Source organism: Haematobia irritans, chromosome 2, assembly GCF_050003625.1.
Source record: "Haematobia irritans isolate KBUSLIRL chromosome 2, ASM5000362v1, whole genome shotgun sequence".
Lineage (NCBI taxonomy): Eukaryota > Metazoa > Arthropoda > Insecta > Diptera > Muscidae > Haematobia > Haematobia irritans.
Window position 1 is genome coordinate 41,695,516 of NC_134398.1, and position 26,432 is coordinate 41,721,947.

The following is a 26,432-nucleotide window of genomic DNA, read 5'->3' on the forward strand; positions in this document are numbered from 1 at the left end:
CCCTATACCAAATTTTAGGACAATCGGACTAAAACTGCGAGCTGTACTTTGCACACAAAAATACATCAACAGACAGACAGACAGACAGACGGACAGACAGACAGACGGACATCGCTAAATCGACTCAGAATTTAATTCTAAGCCGATCCGTATACTAAAAGGTTGGTCTATGATTACTCCTTCTTGGCGTTACATACAAATGCACAAACTTATTATACCCTGTACCACAGTAGTGGTGAAGGGTATAAATATCCCAGCGGGAAATGGAAGCGACGTGGAATCGATGATGGAAGTGCTGTCCGGGTAGCTATAAGGCCTGGGCGCTGCATTACGTGTTCATTTCAAAATAACATTGGATTGGATTGGAGACCAAGGCCTTGCCTCTCGCTTCTATTCGTATGCCTTCTAGAGGTGGTGTCGTCGATGCCATGTTATCAGGCCTTCATACTAAGTACAAAAATCATGCCTTCCAAAGAAGGCCCTCAAAAAGGCCTGGACAGGAAGGCATAAAAGAAAGCGTGTAAAAATAAATATTTTGAAGGCAAGGTTGTCTATGAACTGAATATTTGCCCTCATGCCTTTTACGTTAGAACTTAATTTGACTTACTTTTCCTATACAGTTTATTTTATTATTGTGATTTTAATATTTACCTCAAGTGTATTTTTATTTTTCTGCTCCGTCGGGATTTGAACCGGGGTCCTCGTTATTGGTAGTCCTACACTCATCCACTGGCCTACGACACATTTATGTGATGTGGTAGCCAAAAGGTAAACTTAAGCTACACGTTAAGTCATTCCGCGTTCCCTTCTGTTGGAAGTGAACGTATAATGGGTATCGGATCTTTTATATGTTACAGAGAATGTCTTCTAGAAGGCCAAAGTTAGGAGTAACTAGACATAAGCAAATTAATAGCTTGGCAGGCAACAAAGAATGAGTATGGGATCATTGGTGGGTTCGAACAGATTCTACCATAGGCAAAGTTATAGATTTTTGTTATTATTAATTTAATTATTAATTATTTAGAAAGATTTATGTTTATTTATTTAACCGCACTATAAAAATAAATAAATACGACCGTAATGTCAGGCAGGGCGAGTCTTATGGACTAGCCACCATGTATTACGAAGAAAAGGTATCTTAAAACCTCTTAACATTGCCTTAATGTACATGGAGGTAGATTAAATACCTATATAAGCTAAATCAGTTCGTGGTCAGTTAACATAAAATTTCCTATTTCGATTGGATCGTACCAATCGAAATACCATCCGACCTACATAAATAGTAGCTACTTGTACAAAGTATCCCGTCGAACAGTGACCCCCAAACTGGTATTAATTCAAGGGAATAACCGATTTACATGAAATTTGGCAAAACGTTTGCTCTTGTTAATAGTAGTATCTCTGTCAATTTTCGAAGAGATCATGTCAGGTATATATATATAGCGCCCGTATATATAATCGTCCGATTTGAGTTTATATCCCATATTACTCAGCCAATTTTTTGAAATTTTGAACAAACTTTTGTTTTTTTTGAGTGACAAGCACTTTTACTATGTTTAGTTCAAACCTGATCGGAGTTATATATACCTCCCCATATGTACAGGGTGGCTGATATGTAATACAACAAGTGCTATACTTTTTATTTTTTTTATGCCAACCACCATAGAATGGTGACGGGCGTATAATAAGCTTGTCATTCCGTTTGTAACACATCGAAATATCGATTTCCGACTATATAAAGTATATATATTCTTGATCAGGGAGAAATTCTAAGACGATATAACCATGTCCGTCTGTCTGGCTGTCTGTCTGTTGTAATCACGCTACAGTCTTCAATAATGAAGCAATCATGCTTAAATTTTGCACAAGCTCGTCTTTTGTCTGCAGGCAGGTGAAGTTCGAAGATGGGCAATATCGGTCCAGGTTTTGATATAGTCCCCATATAAACCGACCTCCCGATTTGGGGTATTGGGCTTATAGAAATCGTAGTTTTTATCCAATTTGCCTGAAATTTGAAATCTAGAGGTATTTTATGATCATAAAGAGGTATGCCGCAAGTGGTGAGTATTGGTCCATGTTTTGGTATAGCCCCCATATAGACCGATTTCCCGATTTTACTTCTTGGGCTTCTAGAATCCGAAGTTTTTATCCAATTTGCCTGAAATTGGAAATCTGGAGGTATTTTTGGACCAGAGGTATGCCAAAAATGGTGAGCATCGGTCAATGTTTTGGTATGGTCCCCATATAAACCGACCTCCCGATTTGGGGTCTTGGGCTTATAGAAACCGTAGTTTTTATCCAATTTGCCTGAAATTGGAAATCTAGAGGCATTTTAAGACCATAAATAGGCGTGCCGAAAATGGTGAGTATCGGTCCATGTTTTGGTATATCCCCCATATAGACCAATCTCCCGATTTTACTTCTTGGACTTATAGAAACTGTAGTTTTTTCCAATTTGCCTGAAATTGGAAATCTAGAAGTATTTTATGACAATAAAGAGGTGTACCGAAAAGGGCGTGTATTGGTTCATGTTTTGGTATATCCCCAATAATGACCGATCTCCGGATTTTATTTCTTGGGATTATAAAAACCGTACTTGTTATCCAATTTGTATGAAATTCGAAATCTAGAATTATTTTTGGATCATAAAGAGATACGCCGAAAATGGTGAGTATCGGTCAGTGTTGTATTATAGCCCCCATAAGAACGATTTCCCGATTTAACTCCTTGGGTTTCTAAAAACCGTAGTTTTTAACCGATTTGCCTGAAATTTCACTTCTTGAGGGTATAAAAGGCGCACCGCTCATGAAAATTGCTTGAAACTCAATGTAAAGTTTCCAGATGTTACTTCTCGGGTGAAAATCTACAGATTTAAGATTTCAAATCAAGACGTTATTTTATCATTTTCTTGCACACTTACAAGAGATGTTAATGGTTCCTCTTAAACAAAAATGGTTCTTACAAATCCAGAATCTGATATAGTCTTCATAGGTAAAATCTTTAAATTTATCTCCGAGAAGTGTATTGGTTGAACTGCTCTGCTTGATTTGTCCTCAAACCCCCCTGAAATTTCAGAGGAAACCCTAATATTTGATTCATGGTGGTGGGTATTTAAGATTCGGCCTGGCCGAACTTACGGCCGTATATATTTGTTTTTAATTTTATTTTTCAAAAGCAAGGGAGAACAAACTATAGTAACCATGTAGAGATAAAACTGCACATATACAAAACAAAAAAACATAATTGTAAAAAGTTTATAATCTTAAATTAAAATTTAATTTATTTAAATTTAGTACGCGAATCTTTCAAAGTTATAGGACCATAAAGTGAGGCCAATTTCACTTAATATAAAGAAGAAAAAAAATGTATTAAAGATAAAAAAAACTTTAAAATAGGCTAATACTTATTTGGAGGATTTTGCATTTTTGGTTAAAAATTTATTTGAAAATAAGAAAACATTTGTTGCATTAAAATGTATTTTACAATTTGGATTTTTATTCGAAATTTATTTATAGTTGTATACCTGTGTTGATATATCGCAAATCGTGAACGAAAAAAAATATATATGAGACCTGTATCCTAGCTTTAAATTCACAGAGCCTAGATCTAGAGCTAGTTAGCTTCCAAAAAAATTCAATAACGAAATCCTTAAGGAAGGTTAGGTTAGGTTAGGTGGCAGCCTGATGTATCAGGCTCACTTAGACTATTCAGTCCATTGTGATACCACATTGGTGAACTTCTCTCTTATCACTGAGTGCTGCCCGATTCCATGTTAAGCTCAATGACAAGGGACCTCCTTTTTATAGCCGAGTCCGAACGGCGTTCCACATTGCAGTGAAACCACTTAGAGAAGCTTTAAAACCCTCAGAAATTTCACCAGCATTACTGAGGTGGGATAATCCACCGCTGAAAAACTTTTTGGTGTTCGGTCGAAGCAGGAATCGAACCCACGACCTTGTGTATGCAAGGCGGGCATGCTAACCATTGCACCACGGTGGCTCCCTTAAGGAAAGGTCAAAAGATTTGAAGTCAAATAAATTTTTCTGTGTATATGCTCTCACAACAACATTACAAAACTGTATTATAACAACAACAACTAATATAGAAGACAAATAGAAATATCACGATCAAAACAAACGTATAAAGTAAAACCAATGGAAAATATGTGGGTAAATTGATCTACAACTAACTATATGTCCAACTTAATCAAAAAAAAACCAAAATTGTAAGACATCGCCAGAAATACTGTTTCGAATACAAAACGTGGAGGGTATAAAGATATATTCTATTTTAAATACACTGAAAGGCGGGGAGGGATATTAATTTCCAAATTTCTGGCAAATGGATGAGAATAGCGCATTACATGCTCTAGAACTAAAATCAAGAACTATATCTAAATATAAATCATCTTGCGAAATAACAGCAAATTCTAGTTTTGAGGCAAATCTGTTAAAAATATTGATGCAAATGTTTGTTTGATGCTTATATAAAAAAATTGAATTTTCGTTCTTATAACAACAATGTAGGTCCTTCTTTTTCCAATTCCCAAAGAAGGCACAGAATAATGTTTGCGGGCATTATTTAGAAAGGAAGTGCAAGGCATTTTAGCATGCATGATAGGAGAAGGCATATGGGAAGGTGTTAAGGATCCCAAAATCATGGGTTAAGAAGGCATGATTTTTGCGGTACTTCGCAATTTTCCCGCTGGGATGGGAAACATTTAAATCTGGAGCAATTTTAAGAAAACTTCGCAAAAGTTTATTTATGATTTATCGCTCGATATATATGCATTAGATGTTTAGGAAAATTAGAGTCATTTTTACAAGTTTTCGACTAAGCAGTGGCGATTTTACAAGGAAAATGTTGGTATTTTGACAATTTTTGTCGGAATCAGAAAAACATATATATGGGAGCTATATCTAAATCTGAACCGATTTGGCTGATATTTTGCAAGTTTTTCGAGACTCATAAAATATTCGGATGTACGGAATTTGAGGAAGATCGGTTGATATACACGCCAATTATGACCAGATCGGTGAAAAATATAAATGGCAGCTATATCTAAATCTGAACCGATTTTTTCCAAAATCAATAGGGATCGTCTTTGAGCCGAAACAGGACCCTGTACCAAATTTTAGGACAATCGGACTAAAACTGCGAGCTGTACTTTGCACACAAAAATACATCAACAGACAGACAGACAGACAGACGGACAGACAGACAGACAGACAGACAGACAGACGGACATCGCTAAATCGACTCAGAATTTAATTCTAAGACGATCGGTATACTAAACGATGGGTCTCAGACTTTTCCTTCTTGGCGTTACATACAAATGCACAAACTTATTATACCCTGTACCACAGTAGTGGTGAAGGGTATAAAAAGTGAGCATTTTTGAAACTTTTCAAACGTTCCAAACAAGCGTTAGAATGCTTTAGAAAATCATAAAAAATTATAGAAAATTTGACAAAATATTACAAAATTTTTTTAATGCACATCCAAACACTGAATTTGGATCACAACACCTTAAGAACGGTCGACTTTAACTTTTGCAGTTAGTCGAAAAGTCTATTTGTAACTAATTATACAAAATAATTGTATAATTAGATATAATGCATTTGGACGTCAATTGCCTGTTTCGGTATCAGGCTAACATGAAATATAATAGTCTATTTGTAACTTTTGTATATCAATGACTGAAGTCAAACAAAATTTTTTCTCGATAAGGCTACAAATATTTATTAAAACAAAATTAATATAATTCTACTACAAATCGTTAATTTATTTTTTTACATTTAATTCCATTTCTCCTAGGAACCTTACAAACCGGTGTTATTAAAATCACAATCTCTTTGCCATATAGGACCTTTGGGGAAGAATAAACGAATTTCAGGCAATTTCCTTACAGACTCTTCCAAAAGATAATGCTTGGAGAACGTTTTATACCATTCAATAAATTTGGCATGTTCCTCACGTTCATTGTCATCCAGGCTATCAAGAAATTCCGGAATATAATCATCCAATTTAAAAAGAAATTCACGCATATGTTTATCCTTCAATGATTTCTTGGTCATTTCAAAGCTACGATATTTAGACCACCATTCGGTAGCGAGTTCTTGATTTCGTAGAAGTGACAAAAGTTCAAATGTCTGGTCAAATGATTCTTTAAGCAACATTTGCTGAATACAACTATCCGAATTGATGGCCAGTCTATTGGCTATGTTTAAAGAACCAACAATAGCATTTTGAAGTTTCTTATAGTTTTCCTCATTTATACCCGATTCGAGTATGGTCATTTTATTTGTGGTGGTCCATTCCTTTAGGTAATTCATATAATCCACTATTACAGGATAGAGTTCCAAGGGCCAACTGGCTTTTTTCAAATTTTCATAATAGAATTTCGAAAATTTATCGTGTTCGCTTTCATAAATTTCATCACCAATATCGTTATCATCACCAATATCGTTATCATCACCTTCCAATGGAGCGCAATGGGCTATCTAAAATATTACAAATTGGGGAAATTTACAAATTTGCCAATGAACAAAAAGGCTCGTTTTTGTACTTGCCTCTGCTATTAATATAGTCCATAACAAAAGAAATATTGTGATCTTCATCATAGAAACTTTCTGTGGTATATTCACTTGTTGACGTTTGCGTGTCTACTGATCCATAAAATATCAACTCGTTTCTTTATAAATTACCAAGATTAAATTAATTTTCATTTGTTTCAATTTTTTACGAATTCAATTATGCTTTTAGTGGGGCAAGTGATACACAACTAGTTGTAGTAGTAGTCACACATTATACTTAAGAAAAGAAAAAACAAGCAAAAAAATGACAATTTTCTTCCCGTCCATTTGTAACACATCTTACACAAACGTTAAATTTCAAAAATCTTTCGTTTCGCTAAAAAACAAGACAAGATTAGCAAAAGATTTTGCAACTGACACTACATACATAGTTACTATACAATTTTATGTTTTGCAAAGCTGGAAACAGAACAATACCAAATTAGATGAAGCTAAATTTAATCATCAATAATGGCCAAGACCTTGCCGCCATCCACACTTTTTTCTTATCTCTTTATTTTGACTTTGAATTGCCCACAAATAAGAAAGCTTCTCTTATATTCAGTGTCATGATCATGTTTCGTAGAAATCCAAATGCTTTTTTGTCTGTATTAATTGAGGTGTAAGTCATAAGATCCATATGAGCCTCAAATAAGGAATTTATAATGTAATTAATTTAATTAATAAAACGCCGAGCGATGGTGGTAATTAATAACATGGGAGAACATTTATGGAATACAATATTTCTGTACAAAAGGGTTAGCACGCTGCACAGAAAAAAATATTTCCATTTTTTTTCAATTAATAGTTTGAGTTTTAACAAATTTACAATTATAAACTTAATTGAAAAAATTTTTGATGGATTTTTTTATAAACCGATATGGACCAATTTTTGCAGGATTAGTACAAAATTTTAGCATGATCATATGAAATTTACTTATCCAGGAGGCTCAGGAAGTATAAACTGGGGATCGGTTTATATAAGGGCTATATATAATTATGGACCGATATGCATACATTTTTGTTTGGTTGTTGGAGTACCAAATTTCAACATAATACGATGAAATTTGATTCTCCAAGAGCCCCCGAAACCCAAAACTGGGGATCGGTTTATATGGGGGCTATATAATTACGAATCGATAGCAGTAACGTGAACTAATTAAAACCAAGAGAGTTTACGTTAGCGAATTTCAGAACAAAACATAGCCATATTCGGGAGTTTTACACGTAGTCTTTTATTTCTGTTATTAAAACTTAATTTAATTTCTGGATTTTCGGACTTAAAATTGCTTCAGAAATAAATATATTTTAAACTGAAACAAGTATATACGGCCGTAAGTTCGACCAGGCCGAATCTTATGTACCCACCACCATGGATTGCGTAGAAACTTCTACTAAAGACTGTCATCCACAATCGAATTACCAGAGTTGTGGTAACACTTGCCGATGGTAAGGTATCTTAAACCTTCTTAACACCGTCTTCTAAATTGTAGGTTAGTCCATACGGGGTATACATTAAACAAAAAAATAGGCCGATAAAATATGTATATAATTCAGTTTGATAACATTTTCTATAGAAATAAAATTTTAACAAAATTTTCTATAGAAATAAAATTTTGATAAAAATTTCTATAGAAATAAAATTTTGACAAAATTTTCTATAGAAATAAAATTTTGATAAAAAATTTCTATAGAAATAAAATTTTGACAAAATTTTCTATAGAAATAAAATTTTGACAAAATTTGCTATAGAAATAAAATTTTGATAAAAATTTCTATAGAAATAAAATTTTGACAAAATTTTCTATAGAAATAAAATTTTGATAAAAATTTCTATAGAAATAAAATTTTGATAAAAATTTCTATAGAAATAAAATTTTGACAAAATTTTCTATAGAAATGAAATTTTGACAAAATTTTCTATAAAATAAAATTTTGACAAAATTTTCTATAGAAATAAAATTTTGACAAAATTTTCCATAGAAATAAAATTTTGACAAAATTTTCTATAGAAATAAAATTTTGACAAAATTTTCTATAGAAATAAAATTTTGACAAAATTTGCTATAGAAATAAAATTTTGACAAAATTTTCTATAGAAATAAAATTTAGACAAAATTTTCTATAGAAATAAAATTTTGACAAAATTTTCTATAGAAATAAAATTTTGACAAAATTTTCTATAGAAATAAAATTTTCTATAGAAATAAAATTTTGATAAAATTTTCTATAGAAATAAAGTTTTGACAACATTTTCTATAGAAAATAAAATTTTGACCAAATTTTCTATAGAATTAAAAATTTGACAACATTTTCTATAGAAATAAAATGTTGCTAATATTTGCTATAGAAATAAAATTTTGCTAAAATTTTCTATAGAAATAAAATTTTGACAAAATCTTCTATAGAAATAAAATTTTGGTAGATTTGGCGATATGGAGCAATTTTTGTGTGATTGACCATCGGCTATATAATTATGGACGGATATGGACCAATTTTTGCATGGTTGTTAAAGACCGGAGTTCAAATCTGGGGAGCGGTTTATGTGGGGGCTATATATAATTATGGACCGATATGGACCAAGTTTTGCATGGTTGTTAGAGACCATATACGTACACCACGCACCAAATTTCAGCCGGATCCGATGAATTTTGCTCCTGCAAAAGGCTCCGGAGGTCAAATCTGGGGATCGGTTTAATTGGGGGCTATATATATGGGAAGTTTCCTCTTAAGAACGTGAACTAAGGGTCTTGAACCAACTAAGTTCTAACACAACACTTTAATATAAAGAATTAACATTTATTAATAAAAAAACATGAAAGAAAGTAAATTTAAATGAAAAAATTAAATGATTGTTTTCGTCTTAAAATCGCGTCGTCTCTTCGGTAGCGCGTCCTCTTCTCGACTGACTTCTCTCTTCTTCTTTGCAACTTTTATAGCGAATTCCTTTTGTTCTTAGAGTTGCCATTTCTCCCTTAAATATCGGATCCCACATTTCGGCCCTCCTGCATTGAATTCGTCTCGAATTCATCGTCGTCTTGATGCAATCCCCACGGCTTGAGGTATTGGGCACACGTTGTTGTATTTCGGGGTCCTTCAGAATTACCCACCTTGCTCACGTCGTAAGTATCATTGACCTTGACCTTCGCCACTTCATAAGGTCCGTAGTACTTTTGTTTGAGTTTAAGACCTGGTCCAAACTGTGTCCTCTTAACAGCGACTAGATCTCCGATATTGTACTTTGTTGCTTGCTTTCGTCGTAAGTTGTAACCTTTCAGGTTCTCTTCTTGAATCTTCAGAATCTGCTTCTTTGCGTTGCTTCGCAATTCTTCTCTTTGTGTATTAAAATGTTTAACCATTTCATCGTCCATCAATTTCTTTATGTGTAATTGATCTGATGTTCGCATCTTCGTTCCGATCAAAAGTTCAAATGGTGTACATTGTATACTTCTTGAAAATGTCGAATTCATGGATTGTTGTACCTGGTGTAGGTACTTATACCATTTCGTTGGATCTTCTACGCTTAACTTTGCCAATACTGATGTTATCACTGCATTCATCCTTTCTACTTGTCCGTTGGCTCTTGGTAGACCCGTCGTGATTAGAATGTGTTGAATGCTTTCTGATTCGCAATACCTCTTAAATTCGTCAGAGGTAAACGCTGTCCCTCGATCGGATATTATTCGCATTGGGTTTCCAAAAACGGTACTCTGCATCGTCAACTTGGCTATCACTTCGCTTGAAGTTGTACTTTTGGTTCCATAAAGCCAACAAAATTTTGTGAACGCATCTACTACCACAAAGATATGCTTATATTGTTTGTTGGTTGACTCTAAGGGACCTAGATGATCTACATGGTAAGTATGCAACGGCTCATCATACTTGTGGTGTGGATGTAATTCACCTTCCTGCCTTCCTCGTTTTCTGTTGATAATGATACACTTTACGCAGTTGTCGATATGATGCTTAATCTTTTCGTCCATTTTCGGCATATAATATTCTCGACGCAACAATTCTTTTACTTTCTTCGCTGCAAAATGTCCATTCTCATGTGCTTTGCGGATCACTTCTCTTTGCATTGCTTTTGGAACGACTATTACCTCACAGTCATCTACTATTTTATATAAGATGTCGCCTTTCATTATATATCCGTCGAACTCGTCTTGTTCTTTAAGAATGTGAATAATAGGTTTCAATTCATCGTCGTTATTTTGGGAATTTCGCAATCTAGATACAATATTATCTTCGGCTATCATCATTACAGGATGTCTACTCAAAAAATCGACATGCCTCATGCGAGTTCCTGCTCTGTGTTCCACCTCGTAGTCAAACTCCTGGAGTAGCAGTATCCACCTTGCCACTCTTGTGCATAGATCCTTCTTTTCAAGCGTCTTGGTGAAAGCGTTACAATCAGTCACAATTTTGAAATGAATTCCTAGAAGATATACGCGGAACTTCTTCAAGGCTTCCACAACAGCTAATATTTCAAGTTCGTAACTGCTGTACTTTCTCTCCGCCTCAGATGTTTTTCGACTCATGTAATACACAGGATGAAGCTGACCATCGCTCGGTAACTTTTGCATCAGAATTGCACCGTATCCGTCTATTGAAGCATCAGTGTGCAACTCGGTTGGATAATCTTGGTTGAAAATACTCAATACCGGGGTATTGCATAAAATATCCTTTAAATCATTAAATGCCTCAATTTCTCGACTACCCATCTCAAATGTAGCATTGTTTTTGGTCATGTCAGATAATGGTTTAGCTATGATGGAAAAGTTTGGAATAAATCTTCGCAGGTATCCAGCTAATCCCATGAAACCTTGTAGCTGTCTTAAATTCGTTGGAACTGGAAACTTAATCACGGCATTCACCTTTGCCGGGTTCGGAGATATCTTTCCGTCTTCTATAACGAAACCCAAAAATTCGATTTGCTTCTTGAGAAACTTGCACTTCTTAAGGTTCAATTCGAGTCCATATTCTCGACAAAGTTGAATTACAGTCATTAAGTTTTCTACGGCCCCATTTTCGTCAGATCCAGGTATGACAATATCATCTACGTAGGGTAGAGCAATTCCCTTACGCGTCGTCTCTCTAAATATGGCATTGATATATCTCTGGAAAACCGCTGGAGAATTAGATAAACCAAATGGTACTTTTCTAAATTGATACTGTCCATTATGGGTTACGAAAGAAGTAAACTTCCTACTCGTTTCTGCGACAGAAACATGGAAAAATCCATTTTTCAGATCTAATGTACTAAAAACCTTCGCATTCTGGAGTCGATCCAGTTGGTCCTCGATCAGGGGTAAGGGGAATCGATCTTTAACAATGACTTTGTTTATGCGGCGATAGTCTACGCAGAGTCTGGAAGAACCATCACGCTTTTTAACAAGAACTACTGCGCTACTGTACTCAGAATCGGATTCCTCTATAATTCCATCTCTTAGCCACTGTTCCACCTGATTGTCAACTAAGCACCTTTCTATAAATGGAAGTCTTCTAGGACGTGTCGCTATTGGTGTGTCGTCTTCCAAAACGATATTCATTTCTACATTTACAGACTTACATTTTTCCGGTTTATACTCCTTTATGATTTTCTCGACTTTGCTTCTTGCGTCTGTAGTTGCCATTTCGCCTATATCCAAAGATTCAACTTCTACACAGCCTATTCTCATCAATGGAAAATTCTCGTTCCCAGAGTCTATTTTCCGAATGACAATACCGGTCGGCCGTATAACCACTTCAGCTTGTGAGAAAAAGTTTTCACCAATTATCAGATCAACGTTTATAGAGTCTTGTGGCACTACTACAAATTTCACATCGTATTGTTCGTCGTCAATTATGACTGTCTTCTCAAATTGTCCAATGGGTTTAATTTTTGCACAACCAAAACCAATTAAATAAAAATCACATTTGCAAAGATTCGCGTCAGAAATATTTTTGAAAACTTTCTCCGTCATTATATTAAATTTGCTTCCGGTATCTATCAATGCTATATATTCACGATTATCTATTTTCACCGTTTTGTTCATTATTTCATCCGCTTTTAACAACCGAGTATTGGATAATTGTGAATCTTTAGTGTTACACTGTGTCGCTATATGGCCAAATTGGTTGCACTTAAAACATTTTACACCTTTATCCTTATCTTTACATTCGTTTGATTTGTGACCTTTGGCACCACAGTTATAGCAAACAAGTTCTTTTTTGTTAACACGGTTACCGTCGCTTTTCTTCTTATCAGATTTTTGAATAATCACTCTCGAGTTATTCTCACCTTTTGATTTCTCGCGGAATGTTTCATATACGGATAGTTTTTCTTTAAATTCACGCATATTTTTTGCACCATATAACATCGACTTATTTAAATTTAAATCATCGATACCGTCGATAACATACTGGATTATTGAGCCCTCCTCAACTGAGCCTCTGCTTGCTATTTCTTTAACGTTGAAAAAGTACTCAAAAACACTCTCTCCTTTTTTCATCTTTCTTTCAGAAAGTTGTTTGTGTATTTGCGCACTATTTGTCTTTCTGGAAAATTCGTCAATGAGTGCGGCTCTCAATTTTGTCCACGATGTTATGCCCCTCTCGCTTTGGACAAACAATTTTGCCAGACCACACAATGATTTTTTTGCAAACACAAACAATTGAAAGCTATCCCATTGCATTATTGCTGCAGTCTCCTCTAATTCGGTTACCCAAACTTCAATTGTTGGTATACCCGTGCCATCAAATTGTCTAATCGAGTCTTCAATGTCGCGAAAATTCAATGTAAATCTTGGTGTTGGTGTTTGTTTTGTTTTTGGTTCGCTTACACATATACCCCTAGCTGCATTGCCGCTCTCAAAAGTAGTTGAGAAAAAGCTTTCGTTGTGTTGGTCTCCGTCTTGCGTCGTCATTATGCCCTGAGCCTGTCGTTGGTTTATTTCTAATTTCATATTTGCACACTCTTCGTCTTGATCATCGTCTTCTTCGTTTTCTGCATCCTCATTAACACCGTCTGTGTCTGATGCCAGTAAACAACCCTTCCTTAAATTCTTGAAAATATGTAGCATCAAATCGTCTGCTCTGTAACTGATGCCCAACAAGTTGCAAATAGAAATCAGATCTGCCGACGTCAAATTCTCTCTCACATAGGCAGCTTTCTTTTCATACATAGGAGCATTTTCGTCGTAATCGAAACCTTCGAATACTCTCAACCGCTGTCGGTTCGATCTATCACCTTCTTTCTCAAACACTAGCTTATGTAAAGCTACAACAACTTCTCTTCTGCTTCTACGAATGTTCTCACGCACACAATCAAACATACCCAAACTAGCCATTGTTTGTTTTATTTCGGCTAACACTCCTCCAAATTCAAATTCTCAACGGTCAAAGCTATGTCTTATTGTACGTCGCGTATATTTCGTTTTGCTTATACACCATCAAAGAATTTGTCTTACACACTATTGCCGAATTTAACAAAGTTCTGTTCACTGTGTTTGTGAATATGTTTTCCTTTTCTTTTTGTGTTTTGTCTAGGGTATAGTCAATGTCTTAGAATTTCATCACTTTTTATTTTCCTTTGTTTTTTTTTTTCTCTTTTTTTTTCTTGTCTAGGGTATAGTCAACGGCTTAGAATTTCATCACTTTTTATTTATCTATCCGTTTTTTATCCAGGCAAACCTCCGAAGAATTTGGAAGATTCTGGACGAGCCCTCAAAAATATGGGAAGTTTCCTCTTAAGAACGTGAACTAAGGGTCTTGAACCAACTAAGTTCTAACACAACACTTTAATATAAAGAATTAACATTTATTAATAAAAAAACATGAAAGAAAGTAAATTTAAATGAAAAAATTAAATGATTGTTTTCGTCTTAAAATCGCGTCGTCTCTTCGGTAGCGCGTCCTCTTCTCGACTGACTTCTCTCTTCTTCTTTGCAACTTTTATAGCGAATTCCTTTTGTTCTTAGAGTTGCCATTTCTCCCTTAAATATCGGATCCCACATATATAATTATGGACCGATATGGACCAATTTTTGCATGATTGTTAGAGACCATATAACGTACACCACGTACCAAATTTCAAACGGATCAGATGAATTTTGCTCCTCCAAGAGGATCCACAAGCCAAATCTAGGGGTCGGTTTATATGGGGGCTATACGTAAAAGTGCTCTTCCAAGAGGATCCACAAGCCAAATCTAGGGGTCGGTTTATATGGGGGCTATACGTAAAAGTGGTCCGATATGGCCCATTTGCAATACCATCAGACATACATCAATAACAACTACTAATGCCAAGTTTCAAGTCGATAGCTTGTTTCGTTCGGAAGTTAGCGTGATTTCAACAGACGGACGGACATGCTTAGATCGAATCACAATTTCACCACGACCCAGAATATATATACTTTATAGGTCTTAGAGCAATATTTCGATGTGTTACAAACGGAATGACAAAGTTAATATACACCCCATCCTATGGTGGAGGGTATAAAAATTAAAATTATGTTTTGCCCATCTGCTGATTGTTTTCTAGTGATATAGGCCATTTGTTGCCGAGTATTGCAAATGGTACAAAAAGTAACGTTGTTGTTATTGTTGTAGCCCATGGGAATTTATGTATGAAAAAGAAATAGAGAAAAAGACAAAACAAACAAATTATTGGGATTAGACATTAAGGCATCAACATCCAGCTCGAGGAAGCGAGCTGCCTCTTCTGGTTGAGGCCAGAGTGAAATAGGTGTTAGGTCTGTCGGCTTTGCAGGACACGCGAAGAGATGCCTCGTGATGTGAGGCGACTGTCCACAATTCGGGCAGACATCCTGAATTGCCGGTTTCAGGAGCGAGAGGTAACTATTTAAGTACCTGGAAATCCCCGATCTTAGCTGTGATAGCACCGACCTGGTTTCTCTAGGAAGCCATCTCTCATCGTCGCTGATTGGTGTTGGTCTTCCCCCCCAGCATAACGCTGCATCGGTTCGAGTCTATTGCCTTCTCAACCGCTGCCGTGTGGGCCGCCCTCAATGCCGTCCTTATTCCCTCATCACTGTCATCGCCGAGCAAGTGGTCTATTGGCTTAATATCCTTCCTAAAATCAAACCGAATGGGTTTGCCTCTTTCGGTTGGTACCCTTCTGGATGTGGCATGGTTCGGGTTGTTTATCCCCCTGCACTTTATCGGGTGCTGTTGGGTGAGGAGGGTGCAGTGTTGCCTCACCGATAGCATTTTGGCCTCATGTTGCAGATACTGTTCTGGTGTCTTAGAGTGACATCAAGTGGCAATCCGCAACGCAGTATTTTGCACCGTCTGGAGATTTCTCCATTGGACATCGCTAATACTGCGGATCCAAACAGGGGCTGCATAATCGATAAGGGGACTACCAATAGGCTCGTAGGTTTTTTGTATCGGCTCTTTATCTTTCCCCCAGGTGCTACCAGCCAATGTCTTCAGGATCTTGTTTCTGCTCCCAACGTTCTTAGCTACAATTTCCGCATGTTTACCAAAGAGGAAGAAACTATCAAACGTCACACCAAGAACCTTGGGGTTCTTACATGTGGGGATACTCTGGCCACGTATGTGGATATCGAGTTCCTGGTTCACTTCCTTGGTCCACGATGTAAAAATGGTCGCAGAAAGTTTCAGATTCCTGTTGACAAAGAAGTCCCTAACTGCCAGTAGGAATCATTAATCCTCACCTCAAGCTGCCTGATGTCTCTACCTGATGTCACTATGGAACAGTCGTCCGCATAGGTAATCAGGTGGACATCAGGTGACGGTAGGGGAGCTCCAGCCACGTAAAAATTGAAAAGGAGGGGGGCAGCACACCGCCTTGAGGTACGCCCTGTTTATTTCTCCTGGGCGTTGATCTTTTTCCTCTGAATTCCACCTAGGACTGTCTGCCAGCTATATAGTTCGCCAAGCATCTCTTAAGATCATTAGGGAGGGTGGTTCCCATAATATCTCCTAAGAGCGTGGTGTGGTTCACTGTGTCAAACGCCTTAGACAAGTCTAAAGCCACGAGAATCGAACGTGTATGCGGCCTCTTACTATTCAATTCCTCTGCAATGTTGGCTGTCAATTAACAAAACACAGTGGTCGTACTCCTGCCCGAGCGGAAACCATGCCGATGTTCTGCGAAGTAGGGCAGTAGAATAGCTTCCAGAATCTTCGTGACGGGGGAAAGAAGAGTAATTGGTCGATACGAGTCTCCAAGGTGTGCCTGTTTTCCCGGTTTCAGAACAGGAACAACTTTCTCTATTTTCCAGATGTCTGGTATTTCAAGAATTCTGAGACAGACATTGAAGGTGTGGGTCAGATATCTAACGCCATTCTCTCCAATGTGTTTCAGCATCCTCCTAGCCAGGCCATCTGGGCCAATTGCTGTGGAGCTCTTGGCAGCCTTTATCGCCCGGAGAACATTCTCCAGACTGATGACCATAGGGGGGTTGTCCTGTCTGAGAGCCCGGAAGACTCACCTTTGCCTTCTGCTTGCACGATCTACTGTTTGGGGGTGCTCGACAAATTGTCTGCAGAAAGCGTCCACTACACGTGTGTCATCTTTCGGAGTTTGCCCCCCAAACGAGATGGAAATGTTATCCCTACATTTGGGGTTCGAGAGGTTCCTGTTTGTAGACCACAGCCGTTTAGATCCGAGATCAAACTCCTCTAAATGCTTGCACCACTTCTCTAGCTTATGGGTGGCTACAAGCCGGCCAATCTCCTTAGTGAGACTCGCGATCCTGGGTTCAGCTGGATCTACCTTCCGGATCTCGTTCCTCTTGATGCCTCCATGGGGAAGTTCGGACGGATGTCGGGGATCCGGCCCGCTGGTATACATCTTTGGCACACCTTTCCTAAGACATCCCTGAAGAATTTCTCTCCAGCCGACGCTGACGTTGGTAGGGGGCAGTGGAAAACTCGTACTCGGTTAGCGAGGTAAAAAGCTCCCAATTAGCCTCACCAAAGTTCATAAACGTTCTTTTCTCTGGAATAACGGTGTCTGTCCCAAAGTCAACATTCACTGTGATCGGAAGGTGGTCGGAGTTCATGGCTATGTCTACATAGGAACACAAGTTGTTGTTGTTGTAATATTTTATGTGATTTCATCAATTTTATGTTACGTGCTTAGGTACTACAGCTTGTGTCCAGATCAAGGAACTTTGCAACAAAGGTAGGATGTGTTCAGATTGATCTGGTGATGGGTCGAGTAGGTTTGGCAGGGGAAGCGAAAAGGTGACGAGTGTCATGTGGCCCTAGGTGACAGATGGGACACACGTCAGCTACGCTGCTACCAATCACTGATAAGTAAGAATTGAAGCGGCTGCACTTGCCTAATGTTAGTTGGGCCAAAACTATCCTGGTCTGTCGCGCGAGAGATCTCTTTCCTCCGGTGCTATAGACGGTGGGCGAGCTCGGAAAACAGGGTTAACCTTGTAGCTTCCCACCGCTTCAGCTACAATATCCTCATGAATCCTGTTCAGACAAAAAGTAATCGTCGTCGTCGCCTCTCTACAGGAATACCAAATTAGTGTCTCTAAAAATTCGCAATTCATGTTGTGGCGGCGATAACGCCAAGCGAAGAATTTTAAATCAGATTCTTATCAGAAAATGAAATAAACGACAAATGAGAACTACGTATAATTGTATACCATGCGCCACACTGTGGAACAGGGTATTATAAGTTAGTGCATATGTTTGCAACACCCAGAAGGAGACGAGATAGGCATATGACGTCTTTTGCAATATTGGTCAGGGCCGGCCCTTGAGCCGATCTTCGTCTCTCCGTCCGTCCGTCTGTCTGTGAACACATTTTTGTGATCAAAGTCTAGATCAGTCTATACACACAAAAAAAATTTTCTGATTCAATCACCAAATTAATTGATCCAATTAATTTTTTAATTGAAATGTCTTCAATCACGAAAATGATAGTATCAATCACAGTTTTAATTGGGCATAGAAAAAATTCTTGATTAAAAAATTAATTGATTTTTTCAGCAAATTTCAATTAATTTTTTAATTGATTCAATTAAAAATTTAATTGATGTTGATTGCAAAACTCAATTAATTTATCAATTAAAAAAGGTAACTATTTTTAATTACTTTCTGAATTGGCTTAGAGTTTTTATTTGGATTAACAAATGATTGTTTGAAATACATTTTTAATTAAAAATTAAAAAAAAAATCAGCACTTTTTTTTAACCCTTTCACTACCGACGTCCGCTTTGAAGGACATTCGAAAAAGACACCAAATTCTATTTTTCCCCTTAGTTTTGATTTATTTCTCGATGTTATTTTAAAGTAATCTAAATAACCTATAAATATTTTCCATATTGGTGAGGTCCAAAATACATTTTTGTAAACTTCTTTAGAAATAAACGAAAAATACGTAAATTTGAGACAATTTTTCTACTGTATGTTTCTAGTAAATGGACATTCATACCAAAACTATAGCTGACACTTTTTCGGGTTCTTTTTTGTATTTTTGCTCACACTTTGAAGGACATTATAGGCCAAATAGCGCTTATTTTCGTAAGGCCACTTGGTCACAATTCAAGAATCAAATTTACAAAACAAGCTCATATAGCTCTTGAAGTATTTGAAGTAGTTCAAGTAAAAACAGAAGAAAAATTAAAGTTTTTAACATTAGGTTTATTTCGGTAGTGAAAGGGAATTAGTCTTCCGAATTTGATTAAAAAGTTAATTGTATCAATTAATTTTTTAATTAAAAATTTAAAAATTTTCAATCATTGACTTAATTAACTTAATGTTTCTATCATGATTAAAAAGTTAATTGTATCAATTAATTTATTAATTGAAAAAATTTTCAACTTCAATTAACTTTTTAATTGGAAATATTTTGGTGATATTTTTTTCTGTGTAAATATTGTAGAACGCTAACAAATTTAGTTCAGATCGAGTCAGATTTAAATATATGTATAAGGGAACATAAACCTTTATATATAGCACCCAACACATTGGACGGATTTGATATGGTATCGAAAATTTAGATCTACAAAGTGGTGCAGGGTATAATATAGGCGGCCTCGTCCGACTTTAGACTTTCCTTACTTGTTCTAAAGTGAAATAATAGAAATTATTTTCCGATAAGCTTAGTTGGCTATATACGATTCAATCAATCAATCTATTGTATATTAGACCATACTTGACAAATCATAAAATTAACGAAGAAATATGAACAAAATATATTTACAATTATTTGTAAAAATACTAATTGTCCAGGTATGTAACACATATATATTAACATATTAATAGTTCCTCTTAAGTACAAAAGTGATCATTTAATGTCCTTTCCAGTATCTGTTTCTATTGGTTGCGACATTTCCCGAAGCTAATTATACTACTTTAAAATCACAACGTTATAAACTTTTCGAGTATGCCTACAACCATATAAACGAGATAACATTGTCCCCGAAAGTTTTAAATCAAACCCTAATTTACCTAAATGATTTAAGGGCATGGACATATGAAAATCACGAGGATTTTCGAAAAATGAATATTTATCAAGAATTACAAAATGCAATAGATAACCATATCAATATGCTAATGGAAGTCAAATCAAAACCATACGATTGTAAAAATTTATTTACAATGAGCAATCATCAACAGCAAGTGAAACGATTTCAAACCGTTGTGGAAGATGAAAAATTATTGCGAGAATGGATGGAAATGGACAGGGTGTTATTGAGAAAAATTTTATTTGCTACAATAAGGAAATACAAAACATTTTATAGAAATCTGCATAAATCTGTAGCAGAGTATCTGAACAATTTGGACTCCAATGATATTTTATTAGAAAAAGATTTACAACAATGGTATGATAAATTTGCAAATATTGATTTAGATTTCGTTGATAAACTTTTGTTAGTTAATGAATTTATGTCGCTATTCAAGGAAGAGATGAATGAAATTCAATCGAAATGTATGACATCATAGTAAAAATATAAAATAAATACAAAATAAACGAAAGTATAGAAAATTTCCCCTAAAATTTGTATTAATCAGAATATCACAATGGAAATAGTTTGACTTTCGTGTTTTTAGTATAATTTGAATGTATCGCCTAGAAGGGACAGTCTGTGAACCCATTGTATGTATTTTTAAGTAACCTACAGCTGGCAAATTAAACACGATATTTCGGCTATTTAAACGAGCTCTGTTAATTAGTTAACACAGCTTTATATAGCCTTTAACGGAGCTCTGTAAAGTGTTAACAGAGGTATGTTCCACGCTAACCAATGAGAAATTTATTTTTTTCATCACCAGGACATTGACATTGTATGAATATGCGAATATGAAATGAAAAGCTAATCCAGTTAAGGCAAAATGAATGGACAAAATAATAAGTACATTTTCTAAATCGTGAAATATACAGGTATACTTATTTTTTTTTTTTTTTTGTTAAAATTGAACATAATTTTGTTACATTATCAATAGCCATTTCTTTCCCGTAGCATAGGAACTTTTCTGACTGTTTGGCCGGGTAATTTGGCATGCACTAATCGCCGCCAAATAGATCGTGCGGATATCACATTGCCTATTTCAGCAGAAATTTATCTGGATGATTTGAAAGGGTGTTTTTTGGGAGAGTGACAAAAAGATTATCTGTTTTCGAAGTGTCTTGCTTGGTTTTCCACGTGTTTTCTTTAGGGCTTTTTGGACACAAAGTAACTATCTCTTAAAAGATTTGACGGTCGTTCTAAGAGATTTTCCCTCAATTCTTAGAGCTTAAGCCAGTCTATTTCTTTTCCACTACAATGACTTTTTCGTTTCATCTAGTAACTAATTTTTATTAATTTTTTATTATTTGCATTCAATTCATCGCCACTAAAAACACAATAAAAAACTTTTTGCAAAATTTAAAAATTTTCATATAAAAACGCACAATGTACTTATTTTTTTGACCAACCAAATAAAGCGCTTCATCACAAAGAGAACACAGGAAACAAAAATGACATTTTTGCTTTTTTTTCTTATTGAATCAGTGCTGCCAATATTGAACTTTAGTTACAACACGTAGTTACAACACCAAATTTAAAAAAAATATGTTACAGTTAGGACAAAGAAGAAAAAATGCCAACGTGTACTTATTATTTTGACCATATGTGTACCTCAATTACTTCTAGAGCTATGTGAGTTTGTTCTGAAAACCAAAGACCATAGAAAAAGAAGACATGAATTGGGCTTTGATAGTGTTAGTGCTAAGAACCAGAGATTAGCCCCATACTTGTAGGAAAAGCGCTTCGAACTTACTGGTTTGATACAGACAATTTTTATTTTGCTATTTTCTCAAAAGTTCCTGCCAATTTCTGTGTCGTTTGCACTAAATTATTAATTAAATGTTTCATGAAGTGTTTTTGTTCTTTTAAAAGTTAAAAAATTGCTAAAGTAAGAGAATTAGGTTTTGTTACGAATGCAAAATGAAGAGAGAAACCGAAAAAAAGTTGCAACTTCTCATCGAACATGTATGGGGCTAATCTCTGGTTCTTGAGAAAAAAGAATAACAACATGCCCAATTCATGTCTTCTTTTTCTATGGTCTTTGCTGAAAACTTGATTCTTGAATTGTAAATAAATAAATAAATAAACAAATGGCCGTAAGTTCGGCCAGGCCGAATCTTATGTACCCTCCACCATGGATTAGGTAGAAACTTCTACGAAAGACTGTCATCCACAATCGAATTACTTGGGTTGTGTGTATCTTAAATCGTTTTCTAAGTTGTGAGTTAGTCCATACGTGGTATATATTAGACAAAAAAGGTATGAGTAGGTAAGTCTACAAATAATTACGAATCAATATGGACTTTTGCATGGTACGTAGGGAGCCAGAATTGAAATATGGGGGCTATATAGAATTATGAACCTGATATGGACCAATTTTTGTGTGATTGGGGATCGATTTATCTGAGGGCTATATATAACTATAGAACGATATTGACCTAGTTAGGTATGGTTGTTAACGGACATATACTAGCACAATGTACCAAATTTCAACTGACTTTTGATGAAATTTGCTCCACCAAGAGGCTCCAAAACCAAATCTCGGGATTGGTATATATGGGGGCTATATATGATTATGGACTGATATGGACCACTTTTGGCATGGTTGTTAAATATCATATACTACCACCACGTACCAAATTTCAATCAGATCGGATGAATATTGCTTCTCCAAAAGGCACCGGAGGTAAAATCTGGGGATCGTTTTATATGGGGGCTATATATAATTATGGACTGATATGAACCAATTCATGCATGGTTGTTGGATACCATATACTAACATCACATACCAAATTTCAACCGAATTGGATGAATTTTGCTCTTCCAAGGGGCTCCGGAGGTCAAATCTGGGGATCGGTTTATATGGGGGCTATATATAATTATGGACCGATGTGGACCAATTTTTGCATGGTTGTTAGAGACCATATACTAACACCATGTACCAAATTTCAGCTGGATCGGATGCAAATTGCGTCTCTTAGAGGCTCCGAAAGCCAAATCGGGGGATCGGTTTATATGGGGGCTATATATAATTATGGACTGATATGAACCAATTCATGCATGGTTGTTGGATACCATATACTAACATCACGTACCAAATTTCAGCCGGATCGGATGAAAATTGCGTCTCTTAGAGGGTCTGCAAGCCAAATCTAGGGGTCCGTTTATATGGGGGCTATACGTAAAAGTGGACCGATATGGCCCATTTGCAATACCATACGACCTACATCAATAACAACTACTTGTGCCAAGTTTCCAAGTCGATAACTTGTTTCGTTCGGAAGTTAGCGTGATTTCAACAGACGGACGGACATGCTCAGATCGACTCAGAATTTCACCACGACCCAGAATATATATATACAATATTTCGATGTGTTACAAACGGAATGAGAAAGTTAATATACCCCCATCCTATGGTGGAGGGTATAAAAAGAGAGTTCGAAAAATCTACAACTACAGTAGAAAAATGGACTCAAAATTTGGTATTTTTGTTTATTGTTAAAGAAGTTTATAAAAATGCATTTTAGTGTTCACCAATATGGAAAATATTTATAGCTTATTTAGATTAAAGTCTTTACTTTAAAATAACATCGAGAAATAAGTCGAAACTAAGTGGGAAAATAGAGTTTGGTGTCGTTTTCGAAAGTCCTCCTAGGTGGAAATCGGTAGTGAAAGGGTTAATTGTATCACTTAATTTTTTAGTTGAAAATTTTTCAACTTCAATCAATTGGAAATATTGTGGTGATATTTTTTTCTGTGTACCACTACTGAAGCCTCATTTGCTTTCTTTGAGAAACATATTTTTAAAAAGAAAAATCGGTTGTACTTGAAAAATAAATTGATTTTTTTTTCAAGATTACGTACCGGCTCACAGCGGCTCAATTTGGCCGGATAAGCCTCAATTTGTTTTTTATTTAATTTAAAATATCTAAAAATTCAATTGAATTAAACAGAGATTTAGGCACCACAATTTAAACTGATATCGAAACGAGCGAATTGCGACCAAATGCTTGGTCTTACTTTTAGTTGTCATTCCAACTTATGAGACTGGGACACATATTGAGTCATATAATTAAAAAAAATCTGTTCATGCATTTCTGGCACTGATATATAATAAAGGGTGGTTAAATTGTAAGGGCCGATGTTGAATGTGAACCACACCTAAACGCCAAGTTTTTTTTCCGAATTTTATTTGACATTTCTCTATTTCAGACTTACTCAATTTTAACCATAGAGAGATACACAATCCAACAACGTGTTAAATGGTTCCAAGAAATGGCAACAGTGGATGATCAATTTTCGAAGAAAATCATCTTCAGGGATGAGGCACATTTTCACCTCAGTATACAGAATTGCCGCATTTGGGCGAATGAGAATCCAAGAGTGATTGTCGAAAAACCAATGCACCCACAAAGAGTGACTGTTTGGTGCGGTTTATGGGCTGGCGGCATCATCGGGCCGTATTTTTTCCAAAATGAGGCCGGTCAGGCAGTTTCTGTGAATGGTGAGATGATAACGAACTTTTTATGACCCGAATTGGAAGATATGGATGTGGACGATATGTGGTTTCAGCAGGACGGTGCCACTTGCCACACAGCTAACGAAACAATGGCGCTTTTGCGCAACAAATTCAATGGCCGTGTTATCTCACGTAATGGCGTTGTCAATTGGCCGCCAAGATAATGTGATTTGACACCGTTGGACTTTTTTTCTTTGGGGTTATTTGAAATAAAAGGTGTACGTCGATAAGCCAGCAACAATTCAAGAGTTAAAGGATGAGATAATTCGGCACATTAACGGCATAGAACCATCATCGAAAATTTGGACCATAGGATGAAGGTGTGCCACCGAGGTCGCGGTGCCCATTTGGCCGATATTTTGTTCCATACATAATTGAGTAATACCAGTATATCATAATAAAATAAAATTATAATAATTTCCTAAATGGTTTGTGTTTTATTCAAAATCAACATCGGCCCTTTAAATTTTAACCACCCTTTATAAAAGAAATCATAAACAATGATTTTTAAAGCTTTCGACAATTTTTTCATCTCATCTATTTCGAATTTCTTTTCCGATTTCCAGATTGACCCCTAAGATTTATTCATTTTCATTAGATTTTTAAAAATTTTTCATATATTTCTCACTTAAACTGATAAACAAAAACCCGACTTTTCGCCTTTTCTAACTTTTCTAACTTTTCAACACTGATATTTCTCGTCCTATTTACAATTTCTTTAGTCACGAATGGTCTAATATCGGTTGACAGTTAACTTGACATATAAGAATACTAAATCGATTCTATGTAGTACATATTATGAAATCAATGAACTTACGTTGTATTGTTGCTGTTGTTGAGGAATATTATTGGCATTAGCGGATGCTATAACATTGCCACTGAACGCATGATCGGGTCGAGAATGATATGGAAGCATTGATGGTGGTGCATGGGTCTCGAGGCCTGCTGAAACCCCATTTCCAGGACCAAAAAGATTATGTTGCATGATAAATTGATTGAAATTTACATAGTTTCCATTGATGCTATTCCGATGTTGTAGTTGTTGCTGTGAATGTTGATTTTGAGCATTTCTTGCATCTGCTCCAACCGCTGCATCTAACGAGGAAGATCCCACTGATGTAATATCGGAACCAGTACCGAAGCCTGGCCAGAGCTGCGAGAGCGGAGGCAGATTATTTTGCGGTTTAGAGTCTGCCGACATATTTCTTGATGACTTCTATTATTGTTGTTGTTGTCGCAAATATACATGCAAACGTATAGGTGTGTATTATTGTGTGCGTGGTATAAACCACGCTAAAATTTGTTGTTACTGTAGTGGTATTTCAGCTGAACTTGACACACAAAGAACTTGGAACTTCTTGAAAAAAAAATCACTTCACTCGCTGGAAAAGTAGTTTTCCTTTATCTTCTCCTGCCTTCACTCCGGCCTCAAGGGCCCACAATTTGTGTTGCTTGCGATCAATACCAGGTACCAGTTATCTTTGACCCACAGGGCAAAGAGTTCCCCAACATAGGTGAGACCCAAGTCCCACGTATACACCTATCACCTATAGCAGGAGACTTATGTACTATTTTCCCCTTTCGTTGATTTCTTTTTGACTCTGGCCAAAAATGCCACACACTATTTGCGAAATGACTGCAAATAAAAGAAAGTTCCATAAATATATATCCAAAACTAAGAAACAAACTGTTGTGAAATTAATCCGTTGTGCTAAAGGAGTTGTAATTACGTATATAACTAACTTTTTTCATAAATTCCTTCCTCCCGCATGCAATATTAACTTTTTCTTTATGAGCTTTGACAATTTCATGAGATGCTAGTGTTGGGAGAGTAAC

At 36.0% G+C, this 26,432-nt stretch overlaps 3 protein-coding genes across 4 annotated transcripts in view; 1 reads left to right on the top strand and 2 right to left on the bottom strand.

The window, feature by feature from the left end:
* The window catches only part of stc (nuclear transcription factor, X-box binding stc), a 48,619-nt gene extending 22,187 nt beyond the window's left edge, over positions 1–26,432 (bottom strand). The window contains exons 1-2 of the mRNA XM_075293854.1: positions 26,340–26,432; positions 25,414–26,232 (exon numbers count right to left, since the gene is read on the bottom strand). Coding sequence (XP_075149969.1) covers positions 25,414–25,797 — 384 coding nt within the window. The 5' untranslated portion in view covers positions 25,798–26,232; positions 26,340–26,432. The remainder of the gene's footprint in view (positions 1–25,413; positions 26,233–26,339) is intronic.
* On the bottom strand, positions 5,716–6,817 carry LOC142224045 (uncharacterized). Its single transcript, XM_075293856.1, has 2 exons — positions 6,573–6,817; positions 5,716–6,503 (listed from the first exon to the last, which is right to left on the bottom strand). The coding sequence occupies exons 1-2, from the start codon at positions 6,621–6,623 to the stop codon at positions 5,823–5,825; spliced, it is 732 nt and encodes a 243-aa protein (XP_075149971.1). The 5' UTR covers positions 6,624–6,817; the 3' UTR covers positions 5,716–5,822.
* On the top strand, positions 18,029–20,568 carry LOC142224046 (uncharacterized). 2 transcript variants are annotated; one of them, XM_075293857.1, is made up of 3 exons: positions 18,029–18,047; positions 19,674–19,799; positions 19,875–20,568. In XM_075293857.1, exons 2-3 carry the CDS (start codon positions 19,752–19,754, stop codon positions 20,511–20,513), a joined length of 687 nt encoding a protein of 228 aa, XP_075149972.1. In that variant the 5' UTR covers positions 18,029–18,047; positions 19,674–19,751; the 3' UTR covers positions 20,514–20,568. The 2 variants fall into 2 exon arrangements, with proteins under 2 accessions (XP_075149972.1, XP_075149973.1); XM_075293858.1 differs by lacking the exon at positions 18,029–18,047 and having other exon boundaries at positions 19,655–19,799.

Excerpts from the sequence above, each read along its gene's own strand:
- LOC142224046 (XM_075293857.1), top strand. The coding sequence starts at position 19,752 with ATGAACAAAATATATTTACAATTATTTGTAAAAATACTAATTGTCCAG. Across the intron at positions 19,800-19,874 it reads TAAAAATACTAATTGTCCAG|TATCTGTTTCTATTGGTTGC; the intron begins GTATGTAACACA and ends TGTCCTTTCCAG.
- LOC142224045 (XM_075293856.1), bottom strand. The coding sequence starts at position 6,623 with ATGATGAAGATCACAATATTTCTTTTGTTATGGACTATATTAATAGCA. Across the intron at positions 6,504-6,572 it reads GGACTATATTAATAGCAGAG|ATAGCCCATTGCGCTCCATT; the intron begins GCAAGTACAAAA and ends GTAATATTTTAG.